Consider the following 19,582-nt stretch of genomic DNA (forward strand, 5'->3'; position numbering starts at 1 on the left):
AAACTGGGACTAAAACAAAACCAACTGAAATTAATTTTTCAATGTTTTTATAAATTAAGAATTTCAACTTGATTTTTAAATACTGAGTTTTAATGTAATCATTTTGATTTTTTTAGTTTGTGTTTTCTAAAATTTTGCCTTTTAGTCTTTTTTTACCTGAAACTCTGATTTAATGTCAGAATTTTTGATTTTCTCTGGAAAATGTTGTGAGTTTTAAAGTAATGCGGTGTTCCTGTAAAAGCCGCTGAGCCTTTCAACGGAACAAACAGACTTCGGTGTGACATCACAGCGTCGCGCTGTCGGGGCCACGATTCCCAGAAAGCTGAGTGCAGGAGCGGGATGTGTTTATGGTGCAGGTGGAGGTGGGGAGGCGTCCCCGCCCCGCGCGCAAACAAAGGCGCCATTTCCCCGGGTTTATGACGGGAGCGCCGCTGAGTCACCGGGATGTTTCTGTGCCGTCAGCCGGACGCTGACGTTGCCTGGAGATCGTTTATTTACAGACACGACGGAGCGGACGGAGGAGGAACCGCCAGCTGCTCCGCTCACAGCAAGACATTGCTCCGTCAGTCAGAGTTCTCACTAATCTGGCTGCTGATTGGACAAAAACACGAAACAGTTTGTTGGCTGAGAGAGAAAAACAGAGAGCGAGCGGAGATTAGGAATCATTCCTAACCTGGAGACGAATGCAGGACAGCGTTTCAGCGACGGAGTAACAAACCTCGTCAGCTGAAGCTCAAACACAAAGACGTCTTTATATTTGTGCCTTTAAGGCTGCTTTAGGCCACACTGAGGCACAAACATGTGTTTGTTTTATAGCTGGAGGTGATGAAACCGACCCAACATCAAAATTAGTCCTGAGATTAAAGAAAAGCTCAAAATGATCTATCAATGGATCCATCCCCAGCGCGGCTCACAGAGCGAGTCTGGACGCTCCTTCGGTCGCTCACGCTGATGATGATGATGATGATGATGATGATGAAGGCGGATCCTTTTCCTCCTGTTTCCTGATGTGTGTTTCATGATTTCAGCTCATGAAGTTTCTCCTGCAGTTCCTCTAACGCCCACCAGAGGCTCCAGAGTGTGAAGCATCGCTGCCATGTCCAGGAAATAGACTGGTCCTGCCCGATGGATCGTAAATGTGTTTCACGTTTTCTCTCCTCGTCTTTCTTTTGTCTTCGCATCATAAACTCATCCTGACTGAACTAAACGATCCTGACGTCAGTATCGATCGCACCTCTGCTCGGGCGGATCGGCACGTCCTCCGTCATCGATGCAACAATGACCCACTCCTCTAAAGCCCGCCCAGTCTTTTACAAAGCAACCAATCCATCTTCCCCTTTCCTGTGATATCACAGCAGCGGTGGGAAGATCCGCTCCCTCCCACCGTCTGACTAATTAGAGCTGCTGGAGGTGACCAAAACAGGCGCCAGAGCCACGCTCGTGACCTCTGACCTACACCGAGGTGGACACAGTGGGCGGGGACAGTGAAGCGTCGCGGTTTGTGATCTGACTTCTCGCTGCTGGCAAAGGTTTCCCTGTTGAAGCTGTGACTTTGGTAAAAGCGTCAAACGTGAGGCACGCTGACTAACCGCGGCACGAGGCTGGTCGAGGCGGCGCCGCTGAGAGTCTGACACACAACAAAAACACACAAACGCTCCGAGCACAGCGGCGACCACGAGAGCAGCTACAAAGATAAAAGCTGTTCATCAGGAAACAGTCAGCTGTGTTTCCCACAAACAGCACCTGGGAGCAGGTGTGAAAGCGCTTCCTGTCCTGTTCTGATGATGGAAGCTGGGGTCAGAGGTCAGCTTTAGTAAACATAATCAGATAAGAGGAAATCCAGACTTACGTGGATGCTGCGGAGTTTCTTCCGGCCTCTCTCCAGCCGGCTCAGCAGCCTCAGGTGTCGCTGCTCGCCGCCCACCGGCTGCAGCAGACGGTCGTCCACCGAAATCGTCTTTCTCAGCAGCGCCCGGTCTGTGGCCCACGGCAGGGAAACTCGGGCCGCCTCCCCCAGGGGAAGGCTCCTCGCACCTGCACCGGCTCCTCCTCCTCCACTCCTCCTCGACCCCGGGGACGGATCAGGTGACCAGAAGTCCCGCTGAACAGAGCCTGCAGAGAAACCAGAGCCCTGCTGCGTCAGGGGGGCGGTGTCATGTTCCCACTCACCCACAGCGTGTGTGTGTGTGGGTGCGTGTGTGTGTGTGTGAGAGTGGGTCAGGTGTAAGCTGACCACCTGAGCTGCTGCATTAAAACTACATGAGGAGGCCGAGGGCGTGGGCAGCTTGTGGCTCACATTAAAACCTCGACGTCAACCTTTTTAACCAGAAACAAAACGGCGCTCACTGAGCACGTGCAGATCCACAGCAGTCTGCTGCGTGTCCACACAGCTGCACACACACGACTCTGTCATTATGAGAACGTGGATAATTTCATCAGCAGCCGTTCACACACTCAAACTTTATAATCAACATCTGGCTGAACATCAGCACAAGCTCGAGCGAGAGAAAAGAGGGGGAGGTGGGTGACAAGGCGGCTTGCAGCACAGACCAAAGCTAACACAGCTTTGTGCCCACTTTCATTTTCTCAGATGTCAACTCTCCACGGAGCTTTGTTACATCACTTCCTGTGAAACGTTACAGCTAACTAAATCTGCTCCAGTGAAACATGACTGGTATTTATCCAGGTTACTTTTTACCTGAAGTTGATTTCTTTGAATAAATAAATCTGATTTCATGCATTTCAGCTGCAGTGTACTTTGAGTTATTGCTTTGTGTTTACTGGTGCTCACAAACACGACCGGAGACGGAGGGACGCGTGTTTGAGGACATCGCGCTCCAGCCTGTTTGCTTCCACAGGTCCGTGCGATGAAACGTGAGCCTCGCCGTGGGCCGTGTTCCCGAGGGTCAGGTTAACGCTGGAGGTGAGGCACCACACCAGGCAGCACGATAAATGTTTGATGAGGAGGAAATCCATTCAGCTCGCCTGCGAGCGCTCACAGACGAACACCGAGTGCAGCCAATCGATTTCATTCACGAGAGAGGTTTGAATCCGCTCGAGAGAGCGCCGGCTTCGTGAACGGGAGGAAGGTTTGAAGGCTCATTCTGCTTTCTTATCCTGTGCAGCGCTCGCCTCGTCCTCGGCTCTGTGTCATCGCCATGCCACCACGCCAAGACGCCCTCATGGCTTCAGCCATCAGACACCTGACCACAAACCCACTGTGGGCGCAGGACATCAGACCGAACAACAACAACAACAAAGCGAACCGGCCCTGCGAGCGCCACACAGAAAGTCCCACAAACCATCAAACAGTGAAGGCAACACGCGCTGGTCACGGTGATGGCGAGTGGCCACCAAAGGCCATCCCTCTCTCCGTGCACCGCCTCAGAGGGTGCTCGCTGCTGCTCCATGTGAGGAGGCCAAACACAGAGCGGTCACGTGCTCCTTCATCACGACTGTGTGACCGTAGAACAGCTTCACCATCTTCCACCATCCAGGAGGTAAACTCTCCTTATAAGGAAGAATGTGGGCGTGGCAGCACGCAGGTGTGTGGATGATCCTGAAGACAGGAAACATGAAAGCACAGCGCTCACAACACGCTTTGAATCGTTTATGAATAAAGTCTGTGTGAAGCTCAGCTGATCAGCACAGGCGCTCTTCCTCACTCAGCTGGAGTCACAGCTCCCTCTGCTGGACACACAGCACACCAACACCCAGACACAAACTGCAGGAAGTCAGAGAGGTGAGAGTAAAGTGAGAGTGAGACACTAACTGCAACTTCCTGTTGAAGTTTGCTCTAAAGTCCCAGAGGACCCAACAAGCTTGTGGACTCGCCGAGTCAGTAACACGAGCCGCTCCTGATTGTGTCATCTTTTAATGTTTACACCGGGCCACGAGCTGCTGTCGCTCTTTCTGTGTGCGTCTCAATAAAGATTGATTTTGACTACGAGGAGACAATCGGTGTTTTCACTTCCTCTTCTCTTAGGTGTCTCAGGTGTGCTGAAGGACGGGAAAGCTCTTCAGCATCCTCAGCTTCCTGTTTCAGGATGGAGGCTCTGTGGATCCTGTTCTCTCATTTCTGCTTCAAATCAAAGATTTTTTGCTGGAAAACTTTTGTCTCAAACTTTTGTTGGTGTTGCATTTTTTCTCTGAACATCTTATTTTGAAGGTTCCTTCACTGAGGTCACCTGGGAGTTTTCAGGGTTTACCTGATTTTAAGAAGCAGCTGGTCTGCTCACTGAGCCTCTGGGGGGCGCTGTAAACAGGATATCAGGATAAAGGATGACCAGCTCAGGACTTCCTGCTTATGAAGCAGGTTGGTGTAAAAAAGCCCGTGACCTTTGCCCTTTAAAAGATGAACACCTGAGAACAGGAGATGGGGTGGAGTCCTAAAGCACAGCTGTGGTGTCACTGATGGTAAAACTGGTTCAGAGGTTTAGCCCCGCCCCTTCGTGGCCTTTCACTGAAGTTACCTGTTACCTGCACCGCTGTGAAACTCTAACGAACCACCTCCACCTCAGGCTTCATCTCTGCATCACTCACAGCTCACTAACTCCACCCAGAACCAGCAGCAGCTACACCACCTCGGACACCATGTTTATCTCACACTGAGGCTTTTTTTCAAACGAGGCGCCGCAGCCTGGGCTGGCGTGGAATAACTGAGTGCGAGGAATCAGCAGGACAGATCAGAAAAGACGGAAAACCTGCGACGTGAAGCCGAGAAGCAGCTTAACCCTGCAGTCTGAGGAAAGCGCGCCAGAGATCAAACACCTGATGGATGCTGTGCCGTAATCTGCTCAACAGGAAGCTCGTTATCATTCTCCAGAAGGGTGGAGCTAAAGAGAGCAGAGCGACACACAGGAAGTGGAGCCCGGTAAACAAAACCGCCGCTCGGAGCCATCAGAGACATTCCTGACTCGACGGCACGCCCGCAGCTCCGCTCCAGCCCCACGTCCAGTCTACCGGCAGCTACAACCTCCACCCACGACAGATCTGTCTCTGTGGGTGTGGGAGAAACAACACACAGACTCCTGATGTGGCTGCTCGATGATGACCACAGGGCAGAGGGGCTCAGCCTCCGTCAGCGCCAACACAGACGTCTCACTGCTGATTTTAGCTCTTCATCCATAAACAGTGAATGCAAGTATCAGAAAAAAGGCCGAGAACTTCCTGTTTGACTCACTGGTTACATATTTGGCTCATTTTCTTCTTCGTGTACTTTTTTAGTCTCGATTTTGTATTAAAGTCGAGTTTTTCCCCTCAATGTTTATTAACACGTCTTCCTCATTTTCTTATTACTTCTCACTTCCTGTTTTATTTTGGTAGTCATTTGTGTCTTGCGTGTCATGATGTGTTTACTTCCCCCGCCTCGTCCTCACTGACTGGTTTCACCTGTTTGTTGTTGCCCAGGTGTTTCAGCCCTGGCTCTGTTCCACGTGCGCAGGTATCCTCGTGTTTCTCTGAGCTGCCTGGATTTAGTTACTTTATATTTTGGACTTTGTCGGCCAATTAAAAGCTTCTGGGGTTATGATGTCATAAAGCATGTCCACACAGGAAGTGACGGACAGCGATGCCGCGACCAGAGACCCACTCCTTCTTTCAGCCTCCACCTCCTCCTATCCCAGCATCCTCCTCTGAGCTCTTCCTCTCCTCCTCCTGCCTGGCAGCTCCACCTTCATCCTCCACCCCCTCCTTCTCTGCACATGAGCTGCCCCTCTGATGGACTCGTTTCTGATCCCGTCCCAAACGCTGGCGATACCTGATCAATCTCTTCTCAACTTTAAATGTTAAAGCATACTGCTGATTACAACGTTACCTAGGCAACCGAGCGAGCGATGCTTCCTGCCTCAGTTTAGTGCCCTGTTAGAAAGTCAGACGAGTCAGATCTGACCTTTGACCTAATCTCACTGTCTGTGTCCATGTAGACGTTCAGAGGAGCTCGTTTACACCAGGCAGGAATGAGTTTGACACACACACACACACACACACACACACACACACACACACTGGCTGTTGTTACCTGAAGAGGTCCAGTGGAGTCCTCCAGGACTGGCAGCGAGACGCCGCCGCTTCCTGATGCTGACGCCGCTGTGGGAGGCGGAGTCTCCTGCGTGAGTGCCATAGCTGGACCGTGAAGCGGCAGCAGCGGGAGGAGGTGCAGGGGTGGAGGAGAGGACGGGGAGGAGGGGTGTGGACAGACAGGTCGCCTCCTTCGTCAGAGTGGGCGTGAGGAAGGCGGAGTCTCTTTCTGACGACCTGCAGGGATCCGAGGAGAGAAAAGTCAGCACAAAATAAACACGACACGGAGAACTCCTCCTCTCTTCTCTCGTTTCACCTTCAGCCAGCCAATCAGAGACTAGAAAATAACCACAGCCAGGATGAGTCCAAAGACTAAGGGTGATACGACTGCAGTGGTGGGGTCTGGGTGGATGGAGGGTCTGCAAAGAACTTCACCTCAACACCAGAGGCTGGAGTTCATATCCACATGTTTACCTGAGGCACAGGTGACGGTGGCGCAGTGGAAGGAACAGGTCCTTATCTCCGATCTGATATCTAACCCTGCTGACTGGGCTGGTCTCTCAGCTGATCTCTTCCTCTGTGGTGAGCTGTTTAAGCAACTGGAAACACTTTATTCAGGAATACTTTGATGAAATGTCCTGTTTTCATCAACACTTTGGGAATAAAGTATCCACACAGTATCCCTGCCACACCAACGCTACAAATCCTGTAAAAAACCTGGAAGAAGTTTAATGTATTTCCCATTAAACGAACACAGGAACATGCCGGTGTTAGTCAGAGCATCCGCACTGAGCTCTGGTCACATCAGTAATCCAGCTTCCCTGCAGTGATCAGGGAGCAGTGCGAGCAGACCGCGAGAGCTTGAAACAGCAATCGTTTGAGCGCTGAACGCGACCCTGAGACGTGCGGGACGGACAGGTAACCATCACAGACCAGCTGGTACCTGTCCTCGGAGACAGCAGCTGCGCCATGATGCTCGGATCAGATGCCGTCCCTTCTTTTTCCTCCGCAGGAAAAGATCCAGCAGCCGAGCCCAGCTCAGCATCCGAGGACAACGCGCTTCAGCAGATCACTGCAGAGCACTGCGCCCTTCACCGGACGGCCACAGCCGGAAAACAGCGCTAAAGGAAAAGCTCCTGTCAGGTGTTCACTGCCCAGCAGGGGTGTTACCTTACCTGTGTGTGTGTGTGTGTGTGTGTGTGTGTGTGTGCGCAGGGGGACAAAGGCTGGGTGAGGAGAATGGAGAGTCGAGTGTTTCTGAGCCGGGAGTCAGTTTGCAACGATCCTGCTCGCCATCAGCGTGGGTCCAGACCTGTACAGACGCACACCTGAGTTCTGCACACATGAAACAGCTGAGTGAACAGAGCATGAGTCAGTGAAAGGTGAAGTCTGTAGATGTTCTCTGTTCTCCAGCCAGCAGTACAAAAACCACATCACTGTCACGCTACCAGCAACAGCAGTCGTTAACTTCCTGTCCACTGGCACACCATAAGGAGGAGTTCTTCCTGTCATCAGGCTTGTAGGGAATGAGACATGGACTCATCCACACAGGGGCTTTGTCTACACCGAGCTGCTCTCTAGCTCACAGTCACAGTCTGAGGAACAGAGAGGAAGGAGACAGGGATCGAACCTGCAGCCATCCCATCCACACATGCCTGCTTAGAATCAATTTTCTAAACATGTTTTGGACTAGGGCTGGGCGATATGACCCAAAATTCATATCTCGATATTTTTTAGCTGGATGGCGATATACGATATATATCTCGATATTTTTTTAAAGCTATAAAGTAAGAACAAAAAGAGAGTTCCTAGTCAAAGCTGTGTCTCAGATGTCACACAGGCACTTTTATTAACATACAGCATAGATGTACATGAAAAAAAACTACTCAAAAATAAATTATGAGCATTTATTAAATAATAATGCTCCATAGATAAAAGAAAACTATGTTGTTTTTGTGCATAACAAAGAGCTCACAATTGTGCAGTCAAAATGTAAACTAAAAGACGCTGAGCATAATAACACAGACAGATGTCACAGCTGCTCTGTTCCCAACTTCTACTGCGTGACTGACAGCCTGGAGTTTGAAATCCATTTCGTAACCGTGTCTCTGAACAGGTGCCGTTTATGGTCCTTATACACACACAATACGGTAATGTTACGTTGAAGCACAGTACGTATCACTCCGCGAGGCTCCTCGGTAGCCGTAATGCTCCCACAATCCATCAAGCGGTGCGGCTCTGTAGCTTACCAAAGTCGTACTAAAACATTTCGGTCGAGGTCGAGTAAAGTTGTGTAAAGACAAAAGTGGACGAAAGAGAGGCAAACTTGTGGCTCCACAACTATAATTATAACGTAACATAGACTATATCGATATAAAGGATATTGTCACATCTTATATCTTGTATAAAAATATATCGATATTTTTTAAAAACTCGATATATCGCCCAGCACTATTTTGGACCATTTAGAAACCGTGCACGAGATTCAGGAAACACATGTCACTGTGCAGGAAGTGGAAAACTGTGATGGGAAGCAGCTGTGTTCTTTAAGGACGGTGTCCTGTAAGGAAAGCTGTTCTGTAGCAGGTGGAGTGGATTACGATGGTTTGCTCCATCATGGTGAAATCTGTCAGAGAGCCCTGACAGAAACTGGAGTCTGTGGATCTGACACTGCACTGACTGTTTCCTGTAAAGAAACCAACGAAGCTCAGAGAGCAGGACCTGGCCGGGAACGGGTCTGTGAGCGTGACAGGGAGGACCTTCCACTCGGCAACCTGCTCCTATAGTTCGTCTGAAGAGCGTCCAGCTGCTGCAAACACTCAGAATGACCCCCTTCCTTACATTAGCTGTACATTTCCTCTCTATAAACAGCACTGTTTCCCCTCGGGCTTCCTGCAAGCTTATCTTTGCCTACAGAACCGCCATCTCCACGGTGCCAGGCGAATGCTTCATGAGCTCCAATGTTTCTGCAGGACGAGCGGGAGGATCAGCCTGTGCCCTGACAAAGACGTCTGACGGATGCCTCACGCCTGAGGCTCTCTAAAGTTAATCCTGACACTTCAAACACACGAGAATAAACTTCTATCTTTTGTTTGGACCCAGCAGCTGCTGAAACTCCAAAGATCAGCTCAAACACACAGCATGATCCTGTTTATAGACTGGATAGTGAGAAGGTTGAATGATGGTCCTGAAGGACACTTTACAGAACATTTTCCCTCAAAGGATCTCTTTAAAGTTTCACTCAAAGCACCAAAGGACCTGATTGGTTCCTCTGTGCCACAGCGCTCCACCGTTATCCAAAAAACCCTGAAATCAGCAGATTTCATGGAAACGGCCTCGAAATAAACCCGATGAAGAGCATAAACAGGTGAGCTGGGGTTACCTGTCGATCTCTCCCGGCTCACTGCAGGTGGAGCGGCGGGAGTTTGAAGCCAGCGACGAAGAGGAGGAAGCCGGGAGCGAGTTGGCGGAGTGGAGGGACGCACGTGAGGAGTACGAGTTGGAGGAAGAGGCCGAGGAGGTGTGGCTGGAGTCCAGAGGCCTGGAAAGCAGCAGTGAGGACGGCATGCACAGCCATGTCTCCAGGTCGGAGAACTTGGAGTAGCTCAGCATCTCCAGGACGCTGCGGGAGGAAGGAGGCGGAGTTACAAAGGAATCGACACCACAGCAAAGGATAAACGGGTTAATGAAAACCAATCAGCCCCTGAGAATCGGCATTTGGGCTCACCTTTCCTCTCCCACTCCTGGGATGTCATCTTTCTCATCAGCGGTTTGAAAGATGCAGGAAGTGCGGGAGTCACGCGATGACAGCAAAACACAGGAGTTATCAGAATCCACGGACATCTTCGGCCATATCTGCGGGACATCAAAGATGGGGAGTTAAAAAACAACAACCTTCACACAGGTGTGCAGCAGCTCTCTGTGTACCTGGTGTTTCCCACTAAGACTTCTGTATGCAGCTTCCCAGGGTTAGACACGCGTTTCTGCAGGTTAACCCGTTTGTGTGCGTTAGTCCTGCCTGACATCATTACGTACCAGCCTGTTAGCCAGGTAGTGGTTTTTGTGACTGCATGTAGGCCTGCACTCTCTACAACGTCAGGCTGTATGAAAGTCTCACCTGGTTAAAGAAATGTTAAATACGTCTTTTAAAAAACTGCCCACTACCTGATGATGTAGCTTCTAATAGTACATAAGCTAGTTAATGTTAAAATGTTTCTTACTAAGGAGTTAGCTATCGCTACCTAGCTATCTAATGATGCAGCAGAATTGTGGACTGGCAGCCATCTTGAAAAGACTACAGACTATTTTTTTTTAACTTACTATCCCTGTTTACAATTCTCCTACAAATTTACTCTGGTAATAAAGAAATGTTACTTAAACGGAAGCTTGTAGCATTGGCTTGTTAGTTGGTCATGAGATCGAAAATGTGACGTCAAACCCGCAAAGGATTGTAGGTACGAGTGGCAAGCGGTACTAGCGCACACAGGCTTTCACGTGAAAACAGTCACACAGCGATAAAAAGAAACACAAAGAATGGCAAGAAGCTGTTGTATTGTTAACTGCAATAGCCGGTCGCATGACAGCCACGGGAAGCCGACGGGTAAAGAGATCGGTTTTTATCGGATTCCGTCGTGGAAGAGAAATTGCTCAAGCCATTTTTCCGAAGTAACAAAGAGCCGACGGATGGCCTGGATTGCAGCCATTCGAAGACCAAATATAACGTCCCAGAACACTCCAGCTCACATGTTAGTCTGCTCCAAGCATTCCCACAAAGGTCAGTGTTTTGTAGTAGTTAATACGTCATTTTTCATAACATAATTGGTGATATAGGTTACAAGCAAGTCTTATATTGATTTGAATTGAATTCGTTGCGCTATGCTGCTTTGTTCACTGTGGCTTTGCGGGCTAATGTTTGTTGTGTTTTGTAGGAAAACCAGCCTACAAAATGCAGGAATGCGATCCAGACTGGGCACCCTCTATCAACCTGGGTTTAAAGCTGCTACCACAGCGAGATTTGATCGGTTAGGCGGGAGAGCAATATCAAAACAGCCACGAAAAGTCCCGCATATATGTGCCCAAGTGTTGTATTGAAGCAATCAAGTGATGAATAACTGTTTTCCGGTATGTTGTTTGATATGTTTTTGTTTTGTTTTTGCATTGTTTATTTGTTTTTCACCGAAGCAGCTAATAAAGCATAACGGAATATAATTTTGCCTTTCTTGTAAGATTCTATAATAGAATGAAACAATAATGCCAGTAATAAATAAAGACAATAAATTGAATGAATTACGAAACACTTATTTTATTTCTATTGGATCTGAAAATGTTGTGTAATACTACAACCTGAAAAGACAAATAGATGCGTTGGCCTGTGCAGGAGGAAAAAAACAACAGCTGTGAAATGGAATAGTCCAAATCACCAAAGTAAACTGGACCTGGGCTTGTTGCAGGGATCTGAAGTTACTAAACATTTTGTGAGTGTATGCACTCACACTTAGGACCATATAATAATAAATATGTGCGTGATGAAAGTTGGGCAGCACAACGTCCTTACTCCACTCTGTGTGCTCGTATGGGTCTGACCCTTTCACTCCTTTGATTTTTTTCTCCGTCGTTTTGTACATAACTGTTTTTGAGGCAAATAAAATGCAAGTAGGGATTAAAACTGCAGAATTAATGATTACCGGTGTTGGAAATGCTGGCGCTTGATGCAGTGTTTTGATTTTGTTGCCACTCATACCCACAATGCAATGCGCGAAAGTCACTTGGTCTGTCGATCTCATAACACTACTTTGGTAATTGTGTTAGCTGGTGAACTAGTGTTAAGAAACTCGCTTTCATTAATTAGTTATCGCAGAATTACAATATGCAGAGTTCTAAGTTGAATTAGCAGGTTTCATCTTATAAATTAGTAATGCTGCTTGTTACTTTGGTAGACGATATCTTACGGGTCAAACCAGTTAGTTGGTTAGCTGGTAAGTGGTGGTAACAGTCACACTGCATGGCAGTCAGATGATATTAGCTAACATTAGAATAGAATAGAATAATAATTTAATTGTCCCACAAGGGGAAATTTGGTTTAGCTTGTTTGTAATGCTTTGTTCATGCTGTTAGCTAGCATAGTGGAAAAACTAGTTAATGGAGAGCCAGCCATGTTGTCGTGGCAACCAATGAGCCGTACCACTGTATGTGTAAAATAGGCTAATTTAAAGTCTAATTTCTAAACAGGCTAATTTAAAGTCTGTTTAGAAAGAAGAAACTTTTCCGGTAAGTGATTTTTCATCTAATCTGAAGACTTTTAATCAATTCTAAGTTTACTCTCGGTGGTCTAAGCCTACGCTGGCTGTTAGCGCCTTACAATCAGCAGTTTGTTAGCAGGACTACAACTTGTCAGCTTGTAGTCCTGCTTTGCTAATCTTGGTTGCTGTTAACGTTGCCAAGGAAACCCGAGGGCTCAACCATTACTGCGACCCCAAGCTGCCTTTTTTAGTAATTACTTGAATTTGAGGAGTTATCCGAAGTTTCCCCGGAAACTGTCTGTGAGCGGCAAACGCGAACGTGCGCTCGCGTGCGTCAAACACGGACACGGCGCAGCTGCGCGACCACACGTGGCTGATCAGCGGCGCGAGCAGGAAGCACCGGCGGGAGTGATTAACGCCGACTTCCTGTCAGCAAACGCTGCCTAAACAGGCCGATGTTCGCGCACGCAAACTCTACCGTCTCTGTCCTCGCTCTGCTGCGCGCGGGTCCTACGTCCTCCTCTTCTTCTTCCTCTCCTTCTTCCTCTTCTGCTCCCAGCACAGGAGCATCTGCTCAGGCCGGGATCCCGCCTGGAAACGTGTCTTTGTCCTGCCCCGTGTAAAACATCCCAAAATACAGGCAGCCAGGCCGGAGCGGCTCACATTTCACTGCGGTCAACTCTGCGCACATCTGGAGCACGGCCGGGCCTCAATACTGCTGCGACTGCCACTCAGACAGCCAGAGCCCAATTAACTGGGAGGAGTGAGGAAGAGGGGCCCAGGGAGAGATTCAGTATCTCCCTGTTCATCTGTTTACTTCAGCCGGAGGAGGGAGGAGGGACAGACAGGAGGAGGAGGGGATAAAGGAGGACCGAAGGATGAAGTTAAGGACGGAGGAAAGAGGAACTGAGACCACAGCGGGGAGTAAATTAAAGGAAAAAGATGAAGGGGAAAGCAAAACAAAACATGGAAGAAGTTATCAAAGGGAAGAAATCACAAAGAGCAAAGAAGGGAGGAATAAAGGAATGAGGGAGAGGAAACAATGATGGATGGAAGGACAAAACAAAATTAAAAAAAAGAGGAATGCAGGGAAAAAATACCAGATCAAAGAAAAAGACAACATTAACTGAAAGGAACAAACAGGGAAGGAGAAGGAAAGATCTGTAAAGAAACAAGGAGAGGAAGTGGGATGAGTTCAAGGAAGGCAGAAACGAAAGGAAAGGAAGGAAGGACAAATTTAAAAGAAAGACAATGAAATGGAATAACAGACAGACGTGAGGAGGTGGGGGGACTATGAAGTGAAGGAAACAAAGAAGTGAGACAAAATATATGGGCAAGGACAGAAAGGAGTCAAAAAGAAGGAAGGAAGAGAATGAAAGAAAAGGAAGCAGTTAAGCCACAAATGATGGGATGCAAGTAAAAAGGGAAAGAGGAAGGATTGAAGAAAGGAGAAAAAAAAGGATTAAAGGAGGAAAGAGATGAGAAAGGACAAGCAGGGGGGAAAGTGTGGGGGAATCCAAACTAAGTTAAAGAAGGAAATAAGGAAGGTCACGAGGAAATGGAAGAAAATGAATGATAAGTAGAAAAGGAATAAGAACGTGGAGTATGAAGGCATTAAACCCCACAAAAGAAAGGAAGGAAAGAGGGACGAGAGTAAAACTAAGGGTGGGTGGAGGTACAAAAAAGGGAGAAAATAAATAAAACCTGAATGAGGAGAAAAGGTAATGAAGGAGAAGGAAACAATAAAGGAAACACACAGACTGAATCTGAGGGAAGAACAAAAAGTGAAAAAATAACTGACAAAGAGAAGGAATGAAGGAAAGGTGGAGTGGGTGGGAGGGTGTGAGGAGATAAGAGCGGGCAGGAAGGAGGCTGAATGTTTGCTGTAATCATCCCCAATTTAAACAAACAGCCTCTACAGGTCGAGATACTCGAGTACTTGCCGTCTCACTTCCTGTCACATGCCTGAGTTTGTAATGCTGAGCGTTTGCTCGCGCTGAGCCCAACGCTCAGGCTGCTCAACACTCAGTTTATCACAGTTTGTTCCCCTCGTGGGTCTGTATGATGTCATAGAGAGGGGATGTCCATATCTGGCCTCGCTGATGGGAAACCCCGCCTGAAGCATGCAGCAGCTTTTGTAAAAAAAACCCAGGAACAAACCTGCTTTGAGTGTATTGGCTCAGGGGGAGGAGCTAACACAGCGTCCCTCTTTAGGCAGTGGGTGAACAGTGGTGGTGACACCGAGGCCCAGAATAAGAGAGGGGGATTATTAAGAACTGGGACTGGTGCAAAGCCACTCTAGTAGAGAGCTGAAATAAGCAGGTTTTGCATTTCCGATGGGATGCTTTCAGTGGGTTCCACCCTGAACTCATGCTTTAAGAATTTACTCCAACCCCTGCCCACCTGGAGGGGGCGTGGCTCAAAGCAGTGAAGCATTTGTTTTTATCACTTCCTCTTGATTCTCATTTGAATTATTTTTTTGAAAGAACACATAAAATCATTCACTGTCATGTTTGAGCATCTTCGTCTCCTAGCAACAGACTCCTGTCTGAATCTTTTTGGATGTAAACAATCAACTTCACACAAAACCTCTGACAGTACGTTTATTATTGGCTCATTGTTATTACTGGGTTTGATCACTGAGGCTTCCTCCTGCATCATGGACGAGTCTGCGTTGGAGCGATACTTTGATAAGTTCATCGCTAACGTGAGTTTTCATTTTTTCAGCTGCTGGTTTAAAAATCAAACCGGTAAACTGCCGCATTTCAGACCTGAAAATCAAAAGTGGAGAAAATTTCCAGTTTCAAACTGTTTGTTTATACTTTGTGTCAAATCTTTAATGTCACATATAACTATTCCAGAGAAAACTCTGACAGTCTCCTGTTGATGATCAGTAAAGATCGGGCGTCTTCCTCTAATACCTGCGAGTATTTGTGAGTTGTTCACAGCGCTGTGGAGCAACTCTGGTCCACTCGTCTTCACAGAACTGATTGAATCCAGACACACGCCTGTTAAGGTCACGCCAAAGTGTATCTTTAGATGATGATGTGCTGCTGTTTGACGTCTTTTAGACAGACAGCTTGTGGTTAAGTGATGTGTGGATTCAGCAGCTCAGGGATCAGGTCTGGGAGTGGCAGTGAGACTGAACTCAGCTTTACAAAACATGTGGTTAATGACAGTTAATTTAAGATTATTAATCATCATTAAATAATCATTTAAAATCGTTTTGCATTTACTAAGGTTATCTTTGTCTGTCACTAAAATTTGAAACTTGTAAGTGTGACAAAAAGAAAATCATGAAGAGAGCAAAACCGTTTTCTCAGCACTCTGCATATTTAGTGTGGAGGCTCTCATCCAGTCGTCACAGACTATATACTGAAACTAGCCAGCTAACCTGCTAACTACTAACAGTTGGGTGTTAAACTTTAACGTGACACCACGGTGAACAGTGACCAGTCGTTTCACTGGAGAGGAATTCAGACCATTTTTGAGTTGGACTGATTTCAGGATGTGAAGGAGCGCTTGGACCTGGAGTTATCGACACTGAGCTTGTTCATTTCTGGACACCACACAGAGCAGAAACATGTAGCACCACGTTAGCACATAGGCAGATTCTCTTCTTGCTGCAGGACCCCAGGAGGACAGAGGATGTCAGCGAGGAGGTCGGCGAGGAGGAGCTGTTTTTCAAGTTATTGCCTGATGAGCTCCTGACACTGAACACGGTCACCTGTGACGATGCAGGTACGACAACAGAGCCGACAACACTCTGCACACAGTTGGTTTCGGAGCCTCGAGTGGACGTCAGAGGAACTGCAGTTTGTGGTACTTTCAGCTCTGCTGCTCTTGTTCATGCCTCAGACAGAATCTGTAAGAAGGAGGATCTGACTGCAGAGAGCGGGATCGCCGGCACGCAGTCACGAGACAGCAGCTCCCAGAATTCCTCAGCAGAAGCTAAGCTCACGTGTGCGTCCTCCTCGTCTGAACTGAAGGCCCTTCCTGTTAAACTCGGGACCCCGGCGGACCCTGAGACACTGAAGGAGAAGTCGTCGAATGTCGTCCCAGTGATATGGTATCACCGCAGAGATCACAGTCTGCTTCTGTGTATGAGTGCACCATCCAATGACGGCTCTGCGGCTTGAATATGCAGCTGTGGCTCTTGTGTTTTTATGTGTTTGCGTGCAGTAACGTCATCTCCACAGTGGACCTGGGCTGCTGTTTGGACCTGAAGTTCATTGCTCGCAGGATGTGGAACGTGCAGTACAAACCACAGGTGCAGAGACCTGAATGCGTGATCTACGTGGAGACATAATAAGCCCGGCACTGGTTTTCATTCTCGCTGTTTTTCAGTATTTCTCAGGGATCATCGCCAGGATCCGGGAGCCAAAAGCAACAGCGACCATCTTCCAAAGTGGGAAAATCATCTGCCTGGGAATCAAGAGGTTTGTCTGGATTCACATCTCCTCAGACTATGGTGCAGCACGGTGGGTTTCCAACCATCTCCTCTGCTTCCTCTTTCTTTTAATAAGTGTGGAGGAGTCGCGCCTGGCGGCCAGGAAGTTTGCCCGCAAACTGCAGAAGCTTGGCTTTCCCGTGCGCTTCCTCAACTTTAAGATCCAGAACATTGTAGCCTTCTGCCAGGCCTTTCCAGTGGATTTAGCAGAACTGCAGAAGGTCCACAAAGGGCAGTGCAGGTCAGGAGATAAGGACTCTGAATAGAGGCTAGGCCCAAACAGGGATGCAGGTTTGAAGCCCAACTTTGAGCACATCACGTGTCAGTCAACCCTACTCTGTGCTAGATGATCTGAGACAGATGCTGACTGATGGCACTTGCTTTCAAAAGGTCTTTTGTTGAATTTGAATGCCATTTTCTTCGGTCCCCGTGACGATGCTTTAAAGAACTTTAAAGTGGTTCAACACATGATGTGAAATGTGCAATCACATCACGGATACTTTGAAGCACTTGTGAAGAAAAGATGTAGACAGCATGCAGTGTTGGGGAGTAACGGAGTACATGTACCAGCGTTACGTATTTAAAACACAAAATATGAGTAACTGTATTCTGTTACAGTTACCGTTTAAAAAGGTGGTATTCAGTTACTTTGTTGAAATGAACGGATTACACGGCGGTCTTTTCCTGTTTCATATGTTAGGCCCTCTTTTTCTTTGGGGGGTAATTCCACGCCGGTGGAAACCCAAACAAAACACGCATTAAGAGGCTCTATTGCCCGTGTCTCAATCTCGCGCCCCACGTCACCCCTACTTGCAGCCGCATAATGACATGAAGAAATATTTTTGTAAATTATTGTTCCAAAAATGATTTAACCTCCTAAGACCTGAACTCTTTCATGGCATGCATTTTTAATTTTTCTTTGCTATTTGGGTTGATTGGGACCTAAAGAATGTAAAAACAAAGAATTACCAGATTTTTTTTTTACCTAATTTTTGTTTTTGAAAAAATGAGATCCACATATGAGGACATTTGTTTCAAATTTTGATAGAACAGTGGCAGTATAATGTCCTCGTAAGTGGATATCAGGCCCTTGTAGAGAAAAATGTGATGTCCACAAATGTGGACGCCAGGTCCTAGGAGGTCAATTTGAAGGCAAGAGGCAGAGTGTTACAGGCATCGCCCTAAAGCATGTAGCCTCATGGGCAGTGTAGTCCAGTTGTAAGTAAGCTATTAAGACTCGACTGTACACCGTGTTCGTGTTTTCCTCCGAAACAATAAGTTCCGTTGGAGCAGCCTTTCAACGCCTCTCTCTGTCTCTCGCTAGCAAAGTTGACCCAGACAACAAAGTAAAGCTAGTTTTCAGCTACGAGCCCGACACGAACCCGACGTATTAGCCAGAGGTCCCTTTACTACGGCTCGGAGCCGTGGACCTGTTTAATATACGCGCGGAATAGTTTTCTATACGAGATCGCTGCAAAAAGTGCAGCCTTACCTAATGTCCACCTACTATTACTCATTTATATTAAGATTTAAACATCTAGTTGGTATTGGTATGGAGAGTAACCTTCAGTAATAGTAATAAATCACACAGCAATAGTACATTCATGTAGTTGTAAAAAGCATGATAATATATTAAGTAATCCAAAGTATTCAGAATACGTTACTGTCATTGAGTAACGTAACGGAATATGTTACAAAATACATTTTGGGGCATGTAATCTGTAATCTGTAGTGGAATACATTTTAAAAGTAACCTTCCCAACACTGACAGCATGGTCAGTAAATTTGAATTAAAGCCATTTTTTGCAGACACCGTAGTCGGAAAGTTCCCAGAATTATCGCGGGTACAGTTCAGTCAGACTGGATAGTAAACGGTTCTAAACTGGCCAGCTCCCACTGAGCCCTGTGGAGTGTGTCCTGAAATGATTGTGAAAGGTTTTAGTTTCTATGTCGTGGAAACTGTGAGGTTTTAGTCTGTGTTCTTCTTTCCACAGTTATCAGCCAGAGTTGTATAACGGCCTCGTCCTCGACCAGATTAACGGCATCAGAGTGTCCGTCTTTTCAGCTGGGTGCATAAATGTGTGCGGTGAGCTTGTCCACACGTCACAATTCAATTAGAAATGCTGCCCTCTGGTGGTGAAAGTGTTAGTACATATTAGGACTGCATAAGTAGAAAAACTGACCTTTGATTTTTGTGGACGTCATCATGAGTGTATGTCCATGAAATATCCTGTGTTACACTCCAGGAGCTAAAACCAGGGTTGAGGTCGATGAAATCTTTCAAACCATCTGCAGAATCCTGAGAGAGTACAGGAAGGAGTGAACATGCAGCGGAGCGTTGATTTCAAAGCCAAACTGATGTTAGAGGCAGACATGAATAAAATGACGCCTGATGCTCTCCACTGTAGTTCCTGATTGTACCACTAGATGTCAGCACGGCTGCAGGCTGCTCTCAGTGAGCGATTTAGAGACGTGCAGCTCTGGCCGTGTACCTCGTGTGTGTTTGCATTACTCACTCACAGGTAAGGTCAGGATCACCTGAGAATGAGCAGGAGGCCTCTGGGTGGACGTGACCTGCTGCTCGTCCATCAGAACGGCCAAAAAAAGAGTGAATAACACGTCACTGCATCCTGATATCCTCTTAAACAGGTTCGTCCGTAGCAGGTAACGTTATTTACAACCTGCTCTTCATTACATCACTCAACATTCAGTCGGCATGGAGCTCAGACTGGACGGTTTGGGGGTTTGGTCGCGTTTCCATCATAGCGCATGCTGGGAAGTCTACTGGGATCGGCCTCGTTACCTGACGTTTTACTTTGGTGGGTGTGGCTGTGAGCCTCACCTTTCCTGAGGTGGCAGGAGGTCAGATTCACGA

General features: G+C 47.3%; 3 protein-coding genes across 3 annotated transcripts in view; 1 reads left to right on the forward strand and 2 right to left on the reverse strand.

Moving 5' to 3' along the window:
* The window catches only part of ankfn1a (ankyrin repeat and fibronectin type III domain containing 1a), a gene marked incomplete at its 3' end in the record, with an annotated part of 66,314 nt that extends 64,352 nt beyond the window's left edge, over positions 1-1,962 (reverse strand). The window contains exon 1 of the mRNA XM_063482265.1: positions 1,850-1,962. The remainder of the gene's footprint in view (positions 1-1,849) is intronic.
* On the reverse strand, positions 1,963-18,944 carry LOC134633420 (ankyrin repeat and fibronectin type-III domain-containing protein 1-like). The gene is made up of 6 exons (XM_063482266.1): positions 18,891-18,944; positions 9,746-9,873; positions 9,401-9,640; positions 6,020-6,255; positions 2,033-2,112; positions 1,963-1,977 (listed from the first exon to the last, which is right to left on the reverse strand). The coding sequence occupies exons 2-6, from the start codon at positions 9,859-9,861 to the stop codon at positions 1,963-1,965; spliced, it is 687 nt and encodes a 228-aa protein (XP_063338336.1). The 5' UTR covers positions 9,862-9,873; positions 18,891-18,944.
* LOC134633421 (uncharacterized) lies at positions 14,917-19,030 on the forward strand. The gene is made up of 8 exons (XM_063482267.1): positions 14,917-14,964; positions 15,887-15,998; positions 16,116-16,326; positions 16,440-16,527; positions 16,605-16,696; positions 16,784-16,948; positions 18,702-18,793; positions 18,954-19,030. Exons 1-8 carry the CDS (start codon positions 14,917-14,919, stop codon positions 19,028-19,030), a joined length of 885 nt encoding a protein of 294 aa, XP_063338337.1.
* Positions 19,031-19,582: the final 552 nt, after the last annotated feature.

Source organism: Pelmatolapia mariae, linkage group LG8, assembly GCF_036321145.2.
Source record: "Pelmatolapia mariae isolate MD_Pm_ZW linkage group LG8, Pm_UMD_F_2, whole genome shotgun sequence".
Taxonomy (NCBI): Eukaryota; Metazoa; Chordata; class Actinopteri; order Cichliformes; family Cichlidae; genus Pelmatolapia; species Pelmatolapia mariae.